The sequence below is a fragment of the Sinohyriopsis cumingii genome, chromosome 3 (genome assembly GCF_028554795.1).
Source record: "Sinohyriopsis cumingii isolate HCF-2022 chromosome 3, ASM2855479v2, whole genome shotgun sequence".
NCBI lineage: Eukaryota > Metazoa > Mollusca > Bivalvia > Unionida > Unionidae > Sinohyriopsis > Sinohyriopsis cumingii.
The window spans coordinates 69,258,020-69,282,006 of NC_142963.1; the positions used below are offsets into that span (position 1 = coordinate 69,258,020).

Here is a 23,987-nt window from a genome sequence, read left to right on the forward strand (position 1 = left end):
TTGGTTTGAAGAGGTTTCATCATCCAGTCTAAGACTCACTGGATGAGTTTGTAACTGAATTTTCGACGGCTAAACCATCTTCAACAGTGTTCCTGACAGACATATCTCCCGTTATCTGCCGTTTCGGAACCACTAGATACACCAATCATTTCATTATCACTTGGAAGATAAAGCGATATAGAGTTCTTTTCATCCTGGTCAGAATCTGTTTTTCTGAAATTATTCTTCGGTGAATTTCTAGTGTTGGATGTCGCAGACCTGAAAGATTGTTTCTCCTGCTTACGATTATTATGCCCCCGACTGAATTGGCAAGGCGCCAATAGGAAACAGCAAATTTCAATGAAGATCTCGTTTGGGTCCTTTGCCATCTTCCAATCGTACACCATATACTGGGATATCCGGGTTTGGTTGGGCTTTCACAAGATAAACATTAGTCTCCCAGCTATCAGCAATTTTGTGTTTTCCGTCAAATGCCACAGTCTTCACGAGAACCATATCTCCAAGTTCTTGTTTTAACGTCGTATACCCTCTTCTGTTTTTCTTGAGATTTTCCCGCAAGACATGTGGCTAGTTTGTACGATTCTTCCAATCGGTTCCGAAGAGATTTAATATTAATGGACAAATTGCCCGATCCACTACCCAATCCAAATGAGAGGTATACGTGGCTCTCTTCCAAACATCAGAAAGAATGGAGTCTGACCTGTAGACTCATGGCGCGTGCAATTATATGCATGAACCAATGGTCCTAAATAACTTTTCCAATCCCTTTTCTGAACTGGGTTGAGAGTTCCCAACATATCTTGCAGTGTCTTATTCCATCTCTCACACATACCATTGCCCATTGAATGATAGGGTGTAGTGCGAGACTTCTTTATTCCAGTATTTGACATAATTCCTTGACGACCTTACTTTCAAAGTTTGCACCCTTGTCTGAATATAACTCTGGGGATACCATAATGCATTATAAAACTACTAAACAGATCCTCGGCTGTAGTCCTGCTGTCTGGTTTCTTGTCGGAATGGCCTGTGCATACCTGATAACCTGGTAAAATGATCTGTACTAACCAGTATATTTTGCTACCCTCCTTTGGACATCTCAAGAGTCAGAAAATCTATGCAAACGAGTTCCGATGGCTGTGTGGTCACTATATAGATGAGTGGTGCTCGAACATCCCTTCACAATTTTCTTAGCATCCAATGATGGTATCTTTGGATCCATATTTCCACATCTTTTGCCATGCGAGGCCAATAAAACCTATCCCTCAGGAAAGAAAGTGTCCTGTCTCGGCCTAGATGACAGCAATCATCACGTAAGTAGTGCATAGCCTCCTCAAGGTGAGACTTGGAAAGTACCAGCTGTAGTTGATCATGGTCATCAGCACTTGTCCTCCTGTATAGCACACCTCTTCGCAGGCATAAATTGTCAAAGGTCCGAAATGATGCTAAATAATCTCTTCCAGTAGGTAGAGACTGTCGATTAGGCTTTCCTCTGTCTCGTACATGATGTACCCATTCCCGTATAACATGATTCTTGGATTGAGCAACTCTTCAGCCTCTGTCTGTCATTGCGCCAATTCCCGAACCAGAGTCAATGTCGTCAACAACATCTGCAGACAGATAAAGACTTTCAACAAATGTTTGGGCACTAGCTGAATTACAGAGAGCATGTACGGTCTCTTTGGTAATAGTCTTCATAGCCTTGGTGCTGCTTCTACTCTCTACACATGGCAACCGAGATAAATCGTCCGCCTCCAAATTCCTCGAACCGGCTCTGTAAATGATATCATGGCTATAATCAGCTAGAGTAGCTAACCATCGATGACCAATGTCATCATGTTTGGCTGAATAGACGTGAACTGACTGGTTTCAGTGAACACAGTAAAACACTGTCCATAGAGGTAATCAATGAATTTCTCAGTGATTGACCATTTTAATGCTAGGAATTCCAGTCGATGCCCTGAATAATTTCGCTTAGTTTTGTTAAACCTCTGCTGGAAAAGCTGATTACTCGCTTGATGCCATTTTGAATCTGATATAAAACCGCACCAAGGCAGTGTTGACTGGCATCTGTGTGCAGCTCGAAATATTGTGCAATGTCAACGTAGCCTATAATAGTTTATGATCTTGTCAATCTTGGCTGGGTCTGCCTCAAGACCTGCCTCTGATACAACGTGGCCGACATATATGACCATTTTCTTGAAGAATTGCCACTTCTTTGGGGACAACTTCAAACCACAAACCCTAAGCCTTGTTCGGACCTTTTCCAGATTTTTTAAATGTTCTTCAAAGGTTTTACCGAAAATGATATCATCTAGATAGATCACGCAGACAGTCAGATGCATATCCCCGAAGCAATCTTCCATCAATCTCTGGTATGTAGCTGGTGCATTGCAAAGCCCCATGGGCAGTCTCTCAAACTCGTAGAAACTAGTGGACCCACTGTAAAGGCTGTCCTCTCCTTATGAAATTCATCTAATTCAATTTGATGATACCCCGACTTCATATCCAGCGCTGTAAAATATATAGATCCAGCCAAACAGTCCAAGATATCTTCAATCCTGGGCAAGGCATTGGAATCCTTGATTTTCATCTTATTCAACTGACGAAAATCAACGCACAGACGAAGTTTTCCATCCTTCTTCCTCACTAAAACTGCATTACTGGCCCAAGGACTATGTGATTTACGAATCACTCAGCTAGCTAGCGAGTAACTGGTTAAGGTGATCATTCACCTCACTGTACATGGAGGGGGTATCTGACGGTATCTTTGTTTAAAAGGTGTTTCGACGATCAGATTGATGAGATGCTTTACAGCTGCCGTTAATCCCAAATCTGTTTCACTTCTGGAAAAGAAGTCTTCAAAATTCTTTATTTAATATATTTCTTTTTGCAGATCATCTTTGGACAGTTTATCCTAAGTGATGTCCATGTGACTGAAAAGATCATCTACAGTGATTCTGTTTACAATACCTTCAATACGAATGACTTACTACCCCATATATTTATTAATTATCCATCTAGAGAGATCCATCTAGAGAGATAGTGTACCAAGTAAACCTAAACAAAACAATCAGTGTGTAGAGCAAAAGTAGAGATCAGACAGACAATTTTCCTTGAAGCAAAAGAATCATTAGGCACTTTTCTTACTGCAATCCCATGACCAGCACCCGTGAGAAGCTCCAATGGAATGATCACCACTAATATGCTGTTCATGCTATGTTGTTTATACAGACAAGCAACAAACTAACCAATCAAAAAGTTACTTACCACTTGTCATACAATAGAACAACCCAGCATGAACAGGAATCAGGGTAATTTCATTGCTCATGGTGAACAAAACTCGAACAGGTAATCCTGGTTCAAGGATGTCTAAATGGCTACATATGTGTAAAATGAGAATAACACAATAATTGCAACTGATGAATTTATTTCACTGATCAATGAACAGTAATTACATAAAATAATACAGTATCTACTTCTGCCTAATTAAAACATTAATATATAAAATTATAAAATATATGATCCTGTTAAACTTACACGTTGATAAAGCATCAAGAAGTTCATTTATAAATACAATGCAACCTGGAGTATGATATCCCATCTTTCAGCGCTTGAACGACCAGTAGTTCTGACTCATGTATTAATGCATATATTATTTGCAGTGTCCAACACAAAACTTCAGCGTTATTACTGCATGCCTCTTCGAAACGATCATTAAGAGATTAAGTAAGTTTGAGAGAGAGAGAGGCCATATGCCTCTTCCAAGCATGTATTTGTGTATTTATTGTTCAAGGAACACAATTCTCCCAATACATATAACATTAAATCATTTGCGTTTTCCACATTAAAAGTTGACGTAAAGTCCAAGAAACATTAACGTTAGACTACCCTTCACAGTAATTCTGTATTAAAGGATAGCATTCCAGCTATGCTCAGGATCGGCATTGTCCGAATATGGAATACTGCATGTGTTAGTTTTCATTTTAATTTATGAATGAAGTCTAATTATATATATATATATATATATATATATATATATATATATATATATATATATATATATATATATATATATATATATATATATATATATATATATATATATATCTTAGAACAAACCAACCAGTTAAATATTGTTTATATCAACTGTAGAAAGAATGTAATATTTTATTTATCACATGACAAAAATTAAGATATTTGAAGAAAAAAATCCGTAGAATATTGAGTTAGCTTATGTGTGACCTTTATCCGGACCATTTATGTTTTGTGACGTAAGATTATGGCTTCTTTTCTATAGTTAAATGTGATGTCTATGAAAATGAAATACATGGTGTTGTTTTTTATGTCTGTGTTTGCTTATTGATGATGGATTCCCGTTACCAGTTGATTTCAGTTTTCTACATGACTGTCCAGTTAAGTGTTGTCACGCAGATTCGGTTTCACAGTAAGTTACCACCTTTTACCAAGATGATGGCACTGCCCCAACAATTTACAATTTTGATGTAACATGCAGTAGAAAATCTACGCTTGGAGAACGGCAACACACAGTTCATACTGCATTTTCTGCAATAATTTCTCTTCAATCACTTTAGTGGAGAATATAACGAGTTTACCTAACACGTAGTAGCAAGATGTCAGGAACTGTTTACTTGTACAGACGGAGAAAAGTGCTGACGACGTTGCAAGGTAGCACGCGGCACGTCGCAGACCTTGCAATGTACCGATAACATCACAATGAAGTGATCGGAACCTAACCTGGTATCCTGGCCTCCCGTGATGCTCCATATTCGTATCGGAGCTGTATATTCCGAAAGAGTACGAGCTGTGAGGAGTGTTATACACTGTAAGAACTAACTGCAATCGACGTAAAATAAAGTTTGAACAAATATCACATTGTTCCACTAAATACGCTATTGGACGCTATAGGAGCGTGTAAGATTTAGCATTTTGACCAAATAAAGTATATTCTGGTATTTAACATTTCTTCAAAACGATCGATAAATTTCAACTTCAAGTACTATTTTGATCTCTCGTGGGTCGGTGGTTCTTTCCTGGGTTTTCCAGGGTTCTTCCTCCACCAGTTATACTGGCCGCCATATATGGCCTATCTTGTGCTGAAAATGGCGTTAAACCCCAGAACAACAACAACAACAACAACAACTATTTTGATCGCGTATAACGCGGACCTTACTTTAAACGGTATTAACCCATATCCGCTCTCGTACCGTTTGCTTGAAACCAGAGATTTAACTAACACCATAAACCTAATATATCTGTCCATTACAGACTAGTCGACCAGGGTCATGCTTTTTGCAGTTTAGAACACGATATACAAGGATGATTATGTTATACGATATACATTCTATATGAAAATCTAAAACCCGATACAAACAAGCTCTAAGGAGTTGAATACAAGTGAGTGATTTATGACCATTATCTTTAGTAATTATTTTTATTCGCGGCAAAATTTACTTTCTTCTGGCGACATTAGCGTACATTCACCCAGACACACGATGATCATTATAAAGATAAGAATCATCACTCGTGGGAAAAAACGAGCGAAGGTAGTAAAAGATTACGTTTCATAGACGGTAGTTGTTTTTTTATTCATCGCAAGATTCATTCCGTGATTTACATATGACTGTCTCTAGCTTCCGCGATGGTAAACAAAGAATATGCATGATAGAAGCCCGAGGGGTGTGGGGAGTCTTCTTATCACTCCCCTTTTATGAATTACATACATCTCTATCGATTCCTATCCTTTGTCTCAAACTTGCATACTCGTAATCCACCTTTGTTTTTGTCTTGCAGATATTGAAAGAAATAATATGTCTCCTGTTCCATCTATTCAATTTTTGTCCTTTGACACTGCTCAGTTTGGGACTTATAGCTAAACGAGTTGTTTATAATAAAACGCCCTCAATCATCCTGGGACAACAATAGAATAAAACGCCCTCAATCAGCCTGGGACAACAATAGAATAAAACGCCCTCAATAAGCCTGGGACAACAACAGAATAAAACGCCCTCAATCAGCCTGGGACAACAATAGTAATCAGATCTTTGTCTTTGCATGCATTTATTTGATCTACAAGCTTTCAGGTACGCCCCCAACCCCCATATTTGGTGACAGGAGGTTTAAAAATGGCCACTGTTACGATAACATGGTCTGATACTAATAAATAAGAGCGAAAGCCAACACAATTTGAAGAATTCATCAAATAATTTATTTCTTTGAATAGAAAGTAAAAGTTTACAAAGAATCTACAGTATTGTGAATTAAATCCCTATAAATTCTAAATGTTCTATCACAATTTCAAATTATGAATTTCAAGATTCAAGATTCTAACATTGAATGTGTTGATGTGCATGCAGCCTCCAACGTATTAATGTACCAATGTCCTGAAATATGGTGGCAGTCTTTTGGTGTATCACAATAATACAACCCAAATGTCCTTGTCTTGACCTATTATAATTCCAAATTAATGTTTTAGTCCAAGAATAGTAGTAAGCACTTTGTAATTTCAAGTAAATAATGATTTGAAAAAATAAATCCACCACACCAAAAACTGAACACAACAACAATAGTCGGATTCTGCTTCAGATATTAAGGCAAGAATTAATTATTTTTCAAGTAATCATCATTATGTAAAAAGCGAATACACAATAATAGAGCCATGATACAGGTAAGTCTCTTCTTTACAACATTAAAAGTTGTCAACATGTTTGGGAATTTTCAAGTAGAAAACTAATGTCCCAGACTCAGTTTAATGTTAAAATGTTTGCCTCCATCTATGAAGATCTGAGTAATTAATCTATAATCGCATTTTTAATCTATAATCTCAGAGAAATATTAGCTACGTATTATGTCAAAGATAAGTCAATGATGACTGTTTCCCAGTCCAGCCCAAAAACTGACGAGTTAACAAAATCATTGTGTTCTTCAATTTTAGCTATTATGTTTATTTTGGTGCATATAGTCTTGTGTAGTGTATGCCACGATCATTAATTGATTCATCTCTCTCTCTCTCTCTCGCTCGCTCGCTCGCTCCCTCACCCACTCACTCACTCACTCATGCCATGCCACATATTCGCATTCCTCCTCCTCACCTTGTGTTACCTCTCTTTGCCACAACAATGTAAATTTGGTGATAAAGTACCATCCGGAGAAAACCGTGCGCTTTGATAATTGCATCACACTAAATTCTAACTGAATTATCTGCGATATTGTCTATAATGGCACTTTTGCAGAATATGAAGGTTTTATTGGATACGTAGGAGGAAAATTCTTTCCGAGGAGGGTCGGAACTCAGGGCTGACGACGTTACATGGTATCATACAATATGCATCGCAATATGCCGATCATTTTCTTGGAGCTGCATAAGTAGATAACGGAGCACTAGATATCGTTTCAGCTAGCTGTATTTGCTTAGAGATGACGTGGAACAAGGTGGCTGGACGAATCTAGGCTAGCAAAAATGTAGTGACCCAAAAGTACTGTTGAATTCCCTAATGACTCTATAGTGGCCCAAACGCTAATGTTAGATTCCAAAAAGGAGTCCACTGTGACATCCGTACTGTTAAATTCCTATTCGTCATATCGGAGTACTTTTTATCTAACTGACGACGAAGAAGACAAACTTAGATCCACCTAAAGAGACTTGGACATAGCTTTCTTCATTCGATGTTCAAACAATGATTATCAAATCTAGGTAACGGGTATCACTTTTGTCTTAGATAACTGATACTGGCATCTAATTTGTCAAAGGAAAGATACTTGGCATCCAAATGAGAAAACATTCAACTGAAAAATGAAAGAGAGAATAATTGCCATTTAATTTTGGTCTTGTCTTGTTCTTAGTAACCTTTATGCCTAAGTTCTTCTTAACAAGGCCGTCAAAATAATCCCTTTTAATCGAATGCTGTATGTCTGTGTGAAAATATTTATTTTGCCTTTAACGGTTTAAAGAACCGTGAAATTGCTGCATCATAAAAGTGCTATGCAACCAATTCTCATTAAAAATGACTGACAAGGAATCGTGTGTATTTAAATGTTTGTTTATGATATATAAAAAAAACTTTAATAGGGTTTTGTTGCAGCGTACAGCGTTGCCCGAGGTTGGTTTATTTTAGCCATGATTATCTCAGAACACACAGTTCGGTTTACCCATTGCTGCACGTACAAAGTGCTTTCAGTGAGAAACCCGATTACCTTGAGTGTGCTGGCTGTGGATTTTCACCAACCAGGGTATCTTTAGAGTAAATTCTCAATGTCTTATTACAATATAATATCCACTTTAAGGGAGCAATATTCGGCTGTAGGTCTGTTTGTGATAGGGAGTCCTAGCACTTCTGTTGATGGTGACGTTGATTCAGAGGACGGTATATATTTACTCGCAGTGAAGGCAAAATCTTCAGAAGCAACGAGTTTGTAGGAAATAAGGAAGCTCACGAGAGATACTTCGGCACACTGAAAGGGGCGAGCCATGCCTGGTGCGTCCTTGACAATTCGTCGAGAGCTGTCGAACCGGAAATACATCATGCTTGTCAAGTGGACGCCATGAGATATATATGCTCCATTTTTAATCAATAATATTAAATATCACTATGTGAGAGAAATAAATAATTAAATATTGCTATATGAAAATCAATACACAGATACAGAAATACTGCTGAGAAGGTTTATTTTCCCATAAGTTTTTGATGGTAACGAGAAATCCCATTGTGATGTTGTAATGTTTGTCGTCCTTTAATTATTAAGCGTTGTACCAAACGTGGATGAAGAATGCATATCAATTCTGATATTTCAGGGGCAAATGCACACCCTTAACATTGAGGCAGGTTAATTGTAGGAATTAACTTTTCAGTTATAGACTATATCTGGAACAAAGCCTACTGCTACCGAAAAGACCTTATTTGCTGATTAACCAAACTGTGCAAGTGAAACACAGAAAGGGGCTGATAAAAGAATTGACGTGGTGCACAATATCGTTCACATGTCGTTATAAAAGTTCTCTCGATATAATTTACAAGTTGCTAAGAAAGTTCTCACGATCGGTCGATTGATTGATTGAGAGAGAGGGAGAGAGAGAAAGAGGTGCTATACAAAATTAAATGCATGGGATCTAATATTTTAGAAGACTGGTCAGACAGTCTAAGCCACGAAAACGACACTTACATTACTAGCTATTCGTGGACTATATATACTTAACTGGTCTGAGCGCTGTATGCACGTGCATCTTTAAATCATTTATTGTGCACAGCTAGAATAATGACAGCTGCCTACCCAGTTTCTGAGTTAGTCCATGTTGACATATGTTCGGAACACCATATGTGTCATCAGATCTGAGCGTGTCCGTATGCGTTTTAAATGCAAGGCAAACATGGTTTCAAAACTAATGAGGACATGTATGCATTATTGCTATCATATTACTTAAACTGTTGTCATTGACATCAAAGAAGAAATTCTTTATTTTCTGCAAGTGTCACTGACAAATTCGTTGATTTGCAATATTTAAATTAAAAATATAGAAAACGCAGTATCGGAATTGTTTACTTAATGCGGCAGACATTGTTATCTTTATTTGCTGTTAAAGAAGTAAGATCAAAACACATACAAATGTTATCTTGGACCAATCTGCAAATGTTTTTAGGTTCCTTCCAAACTTGTAATACCTTTATGAGTATTATATTCATCTGATATTTTCATTTATTTCCTTTGCTGCTTTGCATGTTTTTCACACCGAACATTCCTTTCCTGTATCAATTTTATGTTAAATATGTTATGTTAGTGTCTTTTGACTGCCGACAAGTTTATGTGTATGGTTGCTTTCTGTTCACCCAGAAGTACTGAAGCTTATAATTCTCATTGGTGGAAATCGTGCAGGTTTTTGCATTTTAAGTTACCTTTAGTGTTAATACCATATCCACTCTCCATCTTGGAACATTTTTTCCCAATTTAGACGCAAATTTTGAATTCAGAATATCTGAGCTAAGGTCAAGACATGCAAACGACCACTGTCTCTTTCTCGCGTTATTTTTTTGCGAGCAGCGAAGATACAAATCAGGCCACAATTTCATCACCGTAAATTTAAGTCAAAATATATATAAGTTAGAACTTAAAACATCTGATTTGCCATTTTTAAGTTTAGCTTAAATTCAAGCCAATCTGATTATTGGATTCCTGACTTAATTTTGATTCAAGACTGATGTTCTTTTTTAAGCATTATTGCCAGGATTAGTTTCTGTTTCATAATGTATGCTGTATGCTGTATAAATCGGTCGATTTGTTAGACAGCTAGATATACATAGAGACAGATGGATATGTAGATAGACAGACGGACGGACAAAGATAGATTGGCAAGGATCATTTACGATGTTTCCAGTATCCAGTCATAAGTTAAAATTTAGACAAACCTTGAAGGTGATGCTGCCAAGAAATGGAAAATATAATAATGTGATTTCTTTTATTCAAAAAGGATAATAAATTACATAATAATGATACAAATAAGAACAATGTTAATCACAAATACTTTGAAAAAGTGCACGGAAAATAGAAGCTTAATAGCGTGTTTGGATGTAGTTTTCCTAGATTATCATGGTATTGTCTCAAATGTGGGAGTTTGTTACCTCGGTAAGAGAAATATACTTACACATTTCATTAATTTTAGACATCAGGTACAGATTGTTTAATCATCTTCAGACAGATGTTCTCCAAAATCACAACCACCAATCATGTAAATTAAAAAGTGATCTAATGTGACCGAGGCGCTCTGACGCAAATGTTGACCCACACAGCACATGGTTTCTTTTGTGGCTACGATGGTCGTATTCTTTTTAAATATAAACGTTCGGTACAATGCAAACTCCCAAAAGGGTCGCCTTCCTTGAACAGCCAACTCCCATATCCGCTCAGTTTAGAACAGAAAACTTTATGGTTCGTGCATATTTAACCTCCCTTTAGCAGCCCCTTCCTTAAACAGCCAATAATTGTCAATGCCACTGGTGTCTGTTTAATATATCAAATAGGAAACCGTTGCTATTTTTACCGCCAAGTAAATATATAAACCAGAAATCAAAGTTAGGGAACGACTTCTCATTTCCTTGGATTGAAACTCTTCTTCAAAGAATGTGTATTTCGCAGAGAAACATAAGAGACTAAATATCTAGGCGCATGATGTCGTGGTAATTTGACCACCACTGTGTCATTTATTCTTATGTATGTAGCATGCACATCAGTATTATGGTTCCAGGTAGATAGGGTTCCGATTTAGTTTTTATTCTTTAACTGTTTAAAGCCAGGTTTTTGGCAGCATTGTTGATGGTGTAGTTCTTTCGCAGACTGAATGTAAACGGTAGACACTAATAGGATGCAAGTGATAGAGAGCGCGATCAAACAAGAAACACATTAAAAAGGAAGATCCGGAAATATGTTAATGGTGGAAATGTAGACTTAATTTACTTAAGTGAATAACTTATTTTACAAGTACAAATATTTCAAAACATTCGAACAAAATTCCCACACTACTGTGCATGGATTTGACGTTGACGTACATAAGCGGTAATACTTAATTGCAGGCCAATGATAATCTTTTATCTCTTGGCATAATAAATAGTAAAGAACCATACACAGATTACTGTGATATAATAATTCAACTGTGACATAAAAATTATATCAACATAATCAACAAAGCATTCGTTAAGGCTCAGAGGTCAACACATTACAAAAGTCTTTTGGTAACAAGATCTGTCAAATGTTTTCAAACACTGGTATGCTCAATGAACCATCTTCTGATATCTTTCCTAAACCAGCAAGACACTTGTGCAGACTGCTGCGATTCGTTTGTTTCTTTTGACAGATCATCACAACATAAATAAACTGGTCTCATAGGGTCTTACGAAACGTTCAAATTTGTCTGCCCTTACGGCTATTGTGTTTCTGTTGCATGGTCGTACAAGGAAACCAAATTTCGAATAGTTATTCTCATTTTTAGTGTAATAATAATAATAATAATAAAGGATAGGCGTCACCGCCGAATTCGTTTACGGTACAGTCTTTCTCTGTCTACAGTGGTGGGTTTACTGCCTAATATTTCCACAATAAGCGATAAAGAACTATTTATTATTTACTGTGTTTTGTTGCGTGTGATAATCTTCTTCACATTTGAATGATACTCTCCATCTATTGTTCAAATAGGCGTCGGTCTTGTAATAATAATAATAATAATAATAATAATAACATATTTAATAATAATAATAATAATAATAACAACAACAACAACAACAACAATAATAATTTTAATTTAAGATTTTCAAAATAAATAAAATTTTAAAATCGTCTAATCAATGGAATAACCGAACACTGATGGAAATTATTAAAATTTCGTGGGATAAGTGAATTTATGAGAAGATGCCATGGTAACCAAATACCAAAGCAACACTGACAATGTCAGACAAAGCTTAAGCAAAAATATTCTTAAGCGATTTTGCTCAATAACTGCCAATTACTCTAACGATTACTAAAGCAGCAGGTGCATTTGCCTTAAAGATTAAGCAACAAGAATACATATACTATCTAATTTTGTCATACACTACCATTTGAATACAAACGCTTTTATATTTTCCACTGGGGTGAAGCGCCATATTGGTTAATGCAAACATGTATTCAGCATTTATTCATCAAATGAATTAATTTATCTAACACTGCGTCAGTCCACGTTGTCGTCAATCTAGCTCGGACTTTCCGAGCTTTCTTGTGTCATAACTATTTTGTTTTAACACACACACACACACACACACACACACACACACACGTTCTATGTCAATCAGGCTCTCCATCTTTTTGCTGTATCTTTTGGACTCTCTCACAAACCAGACATGCTATAATTCATCATTGTTTGCTACATGTGTAGTTATAATGAACATATTGTGAGACAAGAAGGAAGTGGTGTACCAATTCGATGTCAACAGTATGAAATGGCGGCCTTCTGTAGATTTCCATCTCTTGGCTACAGCCGTAGGATAATCCCAATCAAAAGAGAAACTATCCAAATGACGTGCCTATTTGTTACTAGCTTGTCTCCAGAGTTACAGCCATCATAATCGCACGTTTCCAAGCAGCCCTTGATATCTTCTTTGCCATGGTCGAATTCGAAAGTAATGTCCCCACAGTGTCTGCCCCAGTCATTGTCGCTGCAGTCGCGAACTAAAATGGTACTTCCGTCTTCTGTAGAGATAAAATAGAAATAATAATCGAGTTCTCTTTAATTTGTATCCTTTAAGGTCGAATGTGCAGCTAGCAGATAAAAAAAAAAATTAAAAAAAAAAAAAAAAAATTGTAGCAGCACTCTTACTGGCCTCTAATCCCGCGAACTTGACGTCCTCTATGTTGTCATGAAGTTACTCTTTAGATGGAGTAAACAGGAAATTGTCGAAAAACAACCAGCTTTGACGAACGCCCCCAAATCATAGCAAATACCATATTGTTTTTGTCTTATTTTGACCGAGCATATAGCGCTGCATATCATTTCAATTAATATCGATGGAAAATGTTGTTAATTAGAGATATCGTATAGACAGAAACTTCACAAAAATCATCTTATATAACTGACCACAGCTGTGCGAATGCTAACCGTGCATAATTATATCCGGAAATTGAATAATTTAACAAATGCACAAAAGATAAATGCCGTACTGATTACATACACTATGATTAAAGTAATATCGTATAAAACGTAAACTAAAGGCTGATAGGATGGTCAGTTAATCAAAAAGAACAGAAAAATAAAAGACATATTGAAAATAATGAAATAATCCATGTATGGTAAAGAAGAAGAAGAAGAAAATGATGACGACGACGACCACGACGACGGTGAAGAAGAAGACGACGACGATGATGACGGTAATGGTGATGATGGTGATGACAACGACGATGATGATGGTGACGATGATGATGGCGATAAGCAATGAAAAGGGATGAGGAAGATGATTATGAGAAGAAGACCAATTTTAAACTTACTCTTTGTACCTCGCAGTTTAATACAGTAGTTGCCCCTGAAATAGCCGTAGAAACAATCCCTTTTAATCAAATGTTCTGTAGTCACGTCGGTCTGAAATGTGTCTTCGCATTTCCCTTCCATTCCATTGAATGAATAACATTGGTAGCAATCAATTCCTAAAACTGTGAAAGATAAAAAAGAATGATCTTTTTAATAAAAAGTGAAAGATCATGAAATGTGAGTGACCCGAACCTAACAAATATAGAGTACTTGACAGACAGTCGTTTAGCTTATTGTATTATCAGAAATATTTCGCAACAAAACTAGCTTAATTCCAGTCTTTTCAAGTTAGTGAGATATAGTCTCATAGTGAAACCTTTTTTTTTACTTCTTTAATCCCAGAATTATTATTTATACAGAGAACTACATGACGGAACCTTTTGAACCTGTAAGGTTTGTCTTAGGACTCACTCATTCATCTACTGTTAAGTTATGGTTACAGAGAATATTATCTCTACAATCCAGAATTAAAGGAAAACGTTTAAGACTATTGACTTACTACAGATACATGTACATTGCTAGTAACAGTGTGGAGCTCTCGCATAATATAGCCCCAAATAAGCAACAAAAAAGTAAAATTGGCCAGTCATTGTCACATATTTCAAACTGGTTCATGTCACAAAATCTTAAACCTCAAACCAGGTGGAAACTACCTGATTGAGACGGAATACTCGACAAAGAAAATGCTCAGTTAAAACACGTTTTGAAGTAACTTGTTCAAAAGTGGAAAAGTTCGAGAAGGAAGACTGACGAATAATTTAAATACTAGCTAGAAACCTTGTATTTAAATACCTATTGCATTGATGAGACATATCAATCTTATATCTTTAAACTGAAAATACAAAAACAATAATTTAAGGTTTAATAAACAATACTTACAATCAGTGAATCATACATATGGGTTGTAAGTAGTGTTGCAATTATCAGGAAATTCAAGATGTACCGAAGCATTAAACATACATTAATTCGATTCACTGATTTATATGGGTCTAATTTTTATTCATTTTGTTGCCTTGCGAGTACAGTAGTTATTTAGTTCCGAGGCAACTGGAACAGAGTGCCTTGCCCAAGAACAGACCACGGTAGCCGACCTGGGCTGACCTGCATCCTCTCAGTTCCAAGACAGACACCCTAAGGTCTGAGGTACGGCAGCTTTCGACTGCATTAGTCGCATCTTATGACATGCAGGAATGTGTGTCGGGTCTATTTTAGAGTCCCCCCTCCAGTTAGCTTGATAGCAGGTAGTCCAATAAATCAACCTCACCCCACCCCCACCAAATATGTGTAGATACTGATGGAGGATATATGGGTCTGGTGTCACCTGTTCATTAAATTCTGCTGCATGCAAATCTTTCCGGAACACATCTGCATTCGCTTTAGACACTTACCGGTAATTGGTAAAAACCATACCTAGCGCGAATTTCAAAATGGCCACATAACATAGGGTTGTGCTGCTATTCCATGTGAATTTGCAAGTCGCCAAACATAGGGTTTGTTCCGGAAATATATTGTGCATGCCACCAAAATAACCCCTCTGCCGACGGTAGCTCAACAGCCACGAGAAATACCGGTAAGGGTATAAAATGTACACCGATGTATGCAGACAAAATCAGCTGAGATTTATGCAGGTTTTAATGAATAGGCGATATCATCACTTGAACCGCCGGCCAATATCATCAAAGGTGAGATGCTGATTTATCGGCATAGTTAGCAGGGTGTTCAATCAACTGAACACAGAAGTCAGCTCCGGAGACCACAATTTACAATCAATAAAGAGTTCAAAGTAATCAACTCCTAAAAAGTGTAATATTTCAATTATAGTAATTCTGGGAAATTAGCAAAAAGTAGCGAGCGCTAATCGATACATTAGACTGCAAAATGTGTTTCTTGAAGAAGAAAGTTTTATCATGTGGTATAAGACAAATTACGAAGCTCTGACAAGACTGTGTTCCTACAGTTGGGAATGATCAATCTATAAAGTGCGGCGGAATATTAATTCACAAGGAAGGTACAAATATAACACTAATTTACGAGGAATGTAAAATATAACATTAGTATGTGAATCCACATGGAAGGTAAAGTGATAATAATAGTATACTAATTTATAAGAAAACTAAAATGATACATTTGTTTCGTCTAAGCAGCTCCCTGTTTGGTATCTTTTCAGGTCCCATTTCACAAAAATTGTTTATTTGTTTTCTCACACTAAGATTTCTACTAGTGTTGGGAATCAGTTGAAATTTAAAACTCTATGACGGGATCATCATATCCGATTAGCCATTTATTTGGTATTTTCGGGCAGGGGCGTTTCATGGACAACGTCACTATTACATGCCAGGTAATGTTTAAGTTTCTTGCATCTCGTAAAGTCGAACAATGTACCGGTACATGTCAACATGTCACTGGTGGACCCAGAACTATTGTTGTTGCTGTTTTGTCTTTCTCCGGTGGGAGGGTGACCAAAGAAATTGGCGAGGAGTCTGTGGTACAGAACCCTGATGGGGCCCAGAAAGCTCTTGCATAGTAAGCATTTCCATGGTATAATTATAACCGCTAAAATAATTCGAAAAGTTAATAAAAAACGTTCCGGTTATTTCGCGAATGGGTCAAGTTGCTCCATTCCTCCACCCCGATTCACCCCTGCTTGTATTTATCTGCCATGTTGTTTTGCTCCTGGGTTGTACTGCAAAAAAGGCTATAATAATTGGAAGGTTTTATTGCCACATTTTACTTTCTTAGAAGGTTCTGTGCAAAAAGGTACAAGCAAAAAGAAATTATGACAAGTTATATTCGATTACAGAAAATCATAACCGAACGCTTGCACTTTAACGCTTCAGACTAATCATCGGTTAATTTCTATTGATCGTCACAACAGTAATTCTTTTTATAAAATCTTTCGTATAGCCCGCTTTACAATATAACTCAATACTGAAAAGAATGGATAATCCCAATATAATTTTTTATTGCTCATCCCAGTGTAAAATTACTAATGTTAATATCATTATCACTACAGACAATTATGAATACAAGGTGATTTCTTCTTCGATGTCAAATGACACGTGCCTTATTTTGATCTTTAGTTTTACATTTTGATTGAATTGCTTCTGTTCTGACCCGTTATTCCTCAAAGATCAAATGGATTTAATCAAGATCCTCAGATTTAATATTTTGATGGCAGCGAGTCAAATCGATATAAATTGTTCCTGTGTGTCGTAAGGCTTTGAATTCTCGTCGCATCAATGCAACATAATCAAGTCATAGTCTTCCATCTGTCGTGCACTTCATTATTCCATTAATGAACCCATTCATCGATCACTTCATCCACCTTTCCCGGTATCGATAAGGCCAATAATCCATCAACGAATTAATTAATCAATTAATGTTTGTGACTATCTTGATTGGTATGCAAATGTTTTGATTGCAAACTGGAATGTACGCAGTACAACTGCCATTACTCTTCATCGATTGGATATTATCATTCTTTAGTTTAATAAATCACAAAATTATCTACTTTGCATTGAAAAAAGTTTCATCGAAAGATAAACAAAATTATACCCCTTGCACGTGCTGAATCCCTCTAGAGAATGAATATCTAAATCGCGAAATCGAGACGACGTGGAAACCAATTTATTGAAAACCCATTGTGTTGTAATATATTTTACTTGATGTATATTGTCTAGTTGACAGCGTAAATTCAACGATTTAAACTTGCCCCTAATGTTTATGAATGCCTGGTTAATAAACATGTCAATCAGACAATGAAGACATACGATGCAACAGGCAAATATACTTAACATACTTTTTTAAACAATTCATGTTGGACGAGGGTCAATAGGTCACCAAAGAAAACTGGCATATTTCCCCCTCACTATCTGCTTAAGTCCAAACACCCCTCACTATCTGCTCAAGTCCAAACAGGTCTCGCGGTAATTTGTTCGGCAAAAGCTTTGTTATTATAGTACTAATATAGTATGGATGGATTCGTTTTTTTTTTTCTGAAGTTTCAACGGCGTGTTGTACTTAAACCTGATGGAGGTTTTCGAAGATTAACAAGGAGGCAGATAATTAATTATTTCAGTCCTTCAAATGCATTGCATATTTTTCTTGTCATGATAGTAACAAAATAGATACTAGAGCCCTAAAAGCACCAAGGAAAATTGATCATGTTAGTTATGTCAGATATACTGTATCTGGTGTGGGATGGGTTAGTTTTGTTGTTTTGTTTAAAATACTGTATGTAGACGAAAACGGTACGCTGATTCATATACTTCCAAACCTGGTGTCAAGAGACACTTTTAACAAAAACAATTATGTTGCTTAGGGCAAAGTTGTTACCCAAAACCATTAAATTTTATTGATGTCGCTATAGTGATAATATATTAATCTCTTATCTGGCTATATGCCACAGTGAATAAATATTTAACTATATCGAATTTTGTGTCAATCATTTCAATACAATATCATAATAATCTGTATATTTATGTATTCATTTATTTTTCATTTCCCACGACTCATTTCGGTTTTTAGGACGGGAAATTCGACTCACCGTTAACAATGTATACTTTAGTTTAATTGCACAATATTCATAATAGTACAAATAGTTTAAGATTATTAGAAAGAAATAAAATTGAAGTTGTCCACGTATTTCATGTGTCAGTCATAAAGAAGAGAGAGAGAGAGAGAGTCATTTGTGTGTTAATGTGATCTAGAGTCTCATCGATAATCTACGTAATCAACCATCAACAAAATGAATCTCTCTCTCTCTCTCTCTCTCTCTCTCTCTCTCTCTCTCTCTCTCTCTCTCTCAATCATTTGAAGATCTCAAGGATTATACCCTTCACGTCGATTTAAAATTACCTTTAATAACGATAACGTGTTACGTTTTCGTATTTCTGCTTCAATAAATTTAGTCACCAATTGTTATATCCATGTATAGTTATATACCGTTATAAATACAAAATATCCCATCCATATAATACATACATATATACAAACAAACATACATACATACATACATACATACATACATATATATATATGCATCCGCTAATAACCGCTCCGGTGGATGAGTGGTTAGAGCGTCCGTTTCAGATGCGGAAGGTCGCGGGTTCCAACCCCGGCCGAATCATACCAAAGACTGATAAAAATGGTACTAACAGCTGCCTCGCTAGGCGCTCAGCATTAAGAGGTTAGTGTTAGGACTGGTCGGCCCTGTTTCAGGATAATGCGACTGGGTGGAACATCATATTACGTGTCGGCGGAATGATGCAATAGTGCATCAGTGCTAGACATCACTGTTAGCTGCCACACTGCAGACATCTTAGCGATATGACTGAAAAATTTGTAAAGCTATATTTTAACAAAATCCAAATCACGCATCCATACATCTGTTCCTGTTGTCTGTGCGCATTAAATGTATATATATTTAGTTTGATTAAATTCATTTCACTAATTAAATTTAGTTAAAAAATGGGTTTGTGGAAGGTTGAGTGGAAAGACATTATATTCCATGTTTCCGATATCCAATCTCTCTCTCTCTCTCTCTCTCTCTCTCTTATTCATCAAAAACTTCTATTGCTTATTTTGACTCCTCTATTTCCGTAGATGACGCAGATATGGACTTGGTAAGGACATTATCTAATATTGTCCTTGTTTGAATGTCGCAAAAAAAAGGTGTCGTTTCAATTTACATTGAATTACAGAGAAACATTAGTAGAAACTTCAATTTTCTACAACTCTGGTTGATATAGCATTGTGTATGCTAAGCGTATTTTATCTAACTTTATGAAAACCAAAAATTTACATTCATGAAAATATTATGTAATCTTTACACTTACCAATTTCGCGAACATGAAGCAAAGAGCTCTAAATAAAAGGAAATTCAAACTTGCACCTGTTAACTTAATGTTTTGGCAAGAACAGACTAGATTTAAACGATGTGTGATAACATAGAAGAAATTGTTCTGTACCCAAAGCACCGTCTATACTCGCTTATAACATGAGTCTAAATCCAAATTGCACAGACCCAGATCTGCCGTCGCATAATGCACCAGACAATCTGGTCCGCGCAGTTTGTTAGGAGTAATCAGTAGAACAAACAGCATAGACCCCTATCTGCAGGCGCATTATGCTCTGGCAGATCGGGATCTTTATTCTTTGCAGTTTGACTCGTCTTATAAACGAGTACGACAGTAATGTCTTTATCACTCTAGCGGCGATAAAACCAGATTTCGGAGGGGAAAACTTCTGAAATAAAACTGATGGGAATACGCTGTTTTTCCACCCCAGAAGCAAAAGAATGGCATATACTGTTTATTAAGGAGAGACAAACCAGTCTGGACTCATATACAACATGTGTTTTCTGATGTAAGATTTCTTTGTGTTAACCAATAGTAAGATGTTCGCAAAAATTTATAACTCATAAGCTAAAGGTCTTGGATGTCCGTATATGTTACAGATGGATGAACTACCACAACAGTGTGAAAATGTAGTTCCTATATAAAAAAAATGAATTACGAATAAGAGGAATAAGGTGTTAAATTTCAATAAATTTATAGTTGTTTTCAAAATAGATTTATATTTTAACCCATCGAACAAGGAAGGACTCCCAATCTTTTAAGTTATGAGCTTTTATGAACGTTTGCAAGTAATGCAAGGCCTCTGACACTATCAGACTTATTTTCAAAAAAATGTACACATCACTTAAACTCGAAGGTAGGGTGTTTTACAAAGGGAAGTTTCTAACGCACATGAGCAAGGATTATTTTCACAACAAATGAAACACTATTAAAAACACAGTGATAGTATGTTTCCAAAGGATGTTTCTAGCACACTGGGGGCGTGGGTATTGATTTTCAGGGGAAGTGACACATCACTACAACTCATTGGTTGGGTGTTTACAAAAGCATTTTTCGGTCACACTTGCGGGGCTGATTTGCTTTTTAAAAATGACGTGATACATTACTACATATCCATGGATGGTGGCTGAGAAAAGGAGGTTTGTAACACACTGGCGGTTGGATTTATTTTCAGAAAAAGTGACACGTTGCTGCAACCAAATAGTAGGGTGCTTACAAAATGAGATTTGTATCACATTGGAGGTGTCGAATTTAATTTTACTGTATTCCCCTCTGAAGTATGTGAGAATGCGAGACCACACGTATGTGGGTGGATTTTTTTTTTCTCTCCACAAAACGTGACTTATCACTACAGGTCGCTATCTCGTATAGGATTACGAGAACATTGCAAAGCCACTTGTAAATTTAAATTAGTATCACCTTGCATAAGGGTACGACAACAACGAGAGTCCACTTGTAAATTTAAATTAGTACCAACCCCGTTGGGTACGAGAATACAGCGATTACACTAATATCTTTCCATCAGTATCCACCTTGCGTAAAAGTGTCAAAAGTTTTAAAATTTTCACCAATTTTGTTACCATGGTTAAATTTAGATATGTTGTTGAGCCCTGTAAAAATTGAAATGTCTCAGTAAATTAATTAATATTAATATAGTTCTTCTTGCAATCCAGACTGCTTCATTTTGTTTTCATATAGGCTAATGTCTTCGCACACATAATGAAAACGTATCGGGAAAGGGGTTCTCCTCGTGTGCTACACCTCTTAAAATCAAACTGAGATGAACATTTTCCATTTACAGTGATGTAGGATTTCATTGTTTTGTAAAACAATTTTGAACCTATGATTTTAATCTACCACCACATTCATAAAAGTCAAAACTTTATCAATGAAGGTTCATGCAACAGAATTAAAAGCTTTTTAATGGTAATTTGTTTAAGAAATGTTACTCATTTATTTTATATTCTTGGTTGAAAACATAGGTATTTCATACCTTTGTAGAAAAAAGGTATGTTATATTTTGTGTAGATAACTTAGGAATATACAATTCACGAAAGGGTTCGTCATATATATATATATATATATATATATATATATATATATATATATATATATATATATATATATATATATATATATATATATATATATATATCTTCCGCTAGTGAAGCTAGTTTGATCTACGTTAATCATCGCTTGATTTATGTTAATCATTGTTTGATCTATGTTAATCATTGCTTGAGCTATGTTAATCATTGCGTGATCTATGTTAATCATTGCTTGAGCTATGTTAATCATTGCTTGATCTATGTTAATCATTGCCTGAGCTATGGTAATCATTGCTTGATCTACGGTAATCATTGCTTGAACTATGGTAATCATTGTTTGATTTATGGTAATAATTGCTTGATCTATACTAATCGTTGCTTGATCTATGTTAACCATTGCGTGAATTATGTTAATAATTGATTGAGATAATCATTGCTTTAGCTATGTGGATCTCTGCTTGAGCTATGGTAAGCATTGCTTGAGCTATGTTAATTATTGTTTGATTTATGGTAATCATTGTTTGATCATTACTAATCGTTGCTTGATCTATGTTAATCATTGCGTGATCAATTTTTAATCACTGCTTGAGCTATATTAATCATTGCTTTAGCTATGTTGATCATTGCTTGAGCTATGGTAATCATTGTATGAGCTTTGTTAATTATTGCTTAATCTATGGTAATCATTGTTTTATCTATGTTAATTATTGCTTGAGCTATGTTAATTATTGCTTGATCTATGTTAATCATTGCTTTAGCTATGTTGATCATTGCTTGAACTAAGTTAATCATTACTTGAGCTATGTTAATTATTGCTTGATCTATGATAATCATTGCTTGATCAATGTAAATCACTGCCTGATCTATGGTAATCATTGTTTGATCTGTTAATCATTACGTGAGTTTTGTTAATTATTGCTTGATCTATGGTAATCATTGCTTTGATTTATGGTCATCGTTGCTTGATCTATGCTAATCATTGCTTGGTCTATGGTAATCGTTGCTTGATCTATGGTAATCATTGCTTGATCTATGCTAATCATTGCTTGATCTATGGTAATCATTGCTTGATCTATGCTAATCATTGCTTGATATATGCTAATCATTGCTGGAGGAACACGCTTTGTTCTTTAGACAATACATTAACTAACGAATTGGTATCCATTTCTCCAAATTCATAAAGAAAAGTTATTACACATTCATTTTGTCTTGATAATAGCTGCCCAGAATAATACCAACAACAAAAAAAAAATGAATTGCTCCAACATAATATGGATTAATATCTTTTCAAAATGACTAAAACAATAAATCCATATGATCATATATTTTTATTATTTAACATTTGATATTGTTTCATTTTTAGTTCTAGCTCCAGGCATATAGTCTTTATGTGCATTGTCTAGTTTGGAATATCCCTTTTTAGTAAGGAAAACACAAACATCAACTGGATCTGCTGCATTACAGGAATATAGAGTCTGGTAGTAGCACTGAGTTTTTCACAACATGTTGACTGTTTTATATATGTTCCATCTGGTTGTCATAAATTTGGCATACTGGTGCTGACATAATTTCTATTTCTATTTCCAACCTGCATAAATATTTTGGTTGCCGTTCACCTTCATGAGTATAATTTTTCTTCTTTAATATACTCTTATCTTCTGTTTTGCACTAAGTCAGTTTTTGTGGTCTCTAAAATTATTACCATTAATTTGCTTCAAATAATTAATGTTCATTAATACTATCTGTCTTAATTGATTTGATCCTTTTCTTTGTCAATAAAGAGTAACAGATGGTTTTCCCCAAACATTATTTCAATTATATTTCTTTTAAAACTGAGCATTTTGTAGTAAAGCATATCTCAGAAGCTGGTATTGGCAAAAAAAAATGAATGATTTGTTAATACAAATATACTGACTTTTGCAATGATGGGTTGTATTTTAACAAATGAAATATGATCAAAATATATTAGTAAAAAATAATTGAATTTGCAAAATGCTTCTAAAGGCCAGGTTAATTTTTGCAAGG

At 35.7% G+C, this 23,987-nt stretch overlaps 1 protein-coding gene across 1 annotated transcript in view; it reads right to left on the reverse strand.

The window, feature by feature from the left end:
* Nucleotides 1-10,451: 10,451 nt before the first annotated feature.
* Nucleotides 10,452-23,987, reverse strand: part of LOC149803048 (UPAR/Ly6 domain-containing protein bou-like) — a 107,038-nt gene continuing 93,502 nt past the window's right edge. The window contains exons 2-3 of the mRNA XM_089952604.1: nt 14,017-14,178; nt 10,452-13,224 (exon numbers count right to left, since the gene is read on the reverse strand). Of these exons, the coding sequence (XP_089808730.1) occupies nt 13,007-13,224; nt 14,017-14,178 (380 nt within the window). The 3' untranslated portion in view covers nt 10,452-13,006. The remainder of the gene's footprint in view (nt 13,225-14,016; nt 14,179-23,987) is intronic.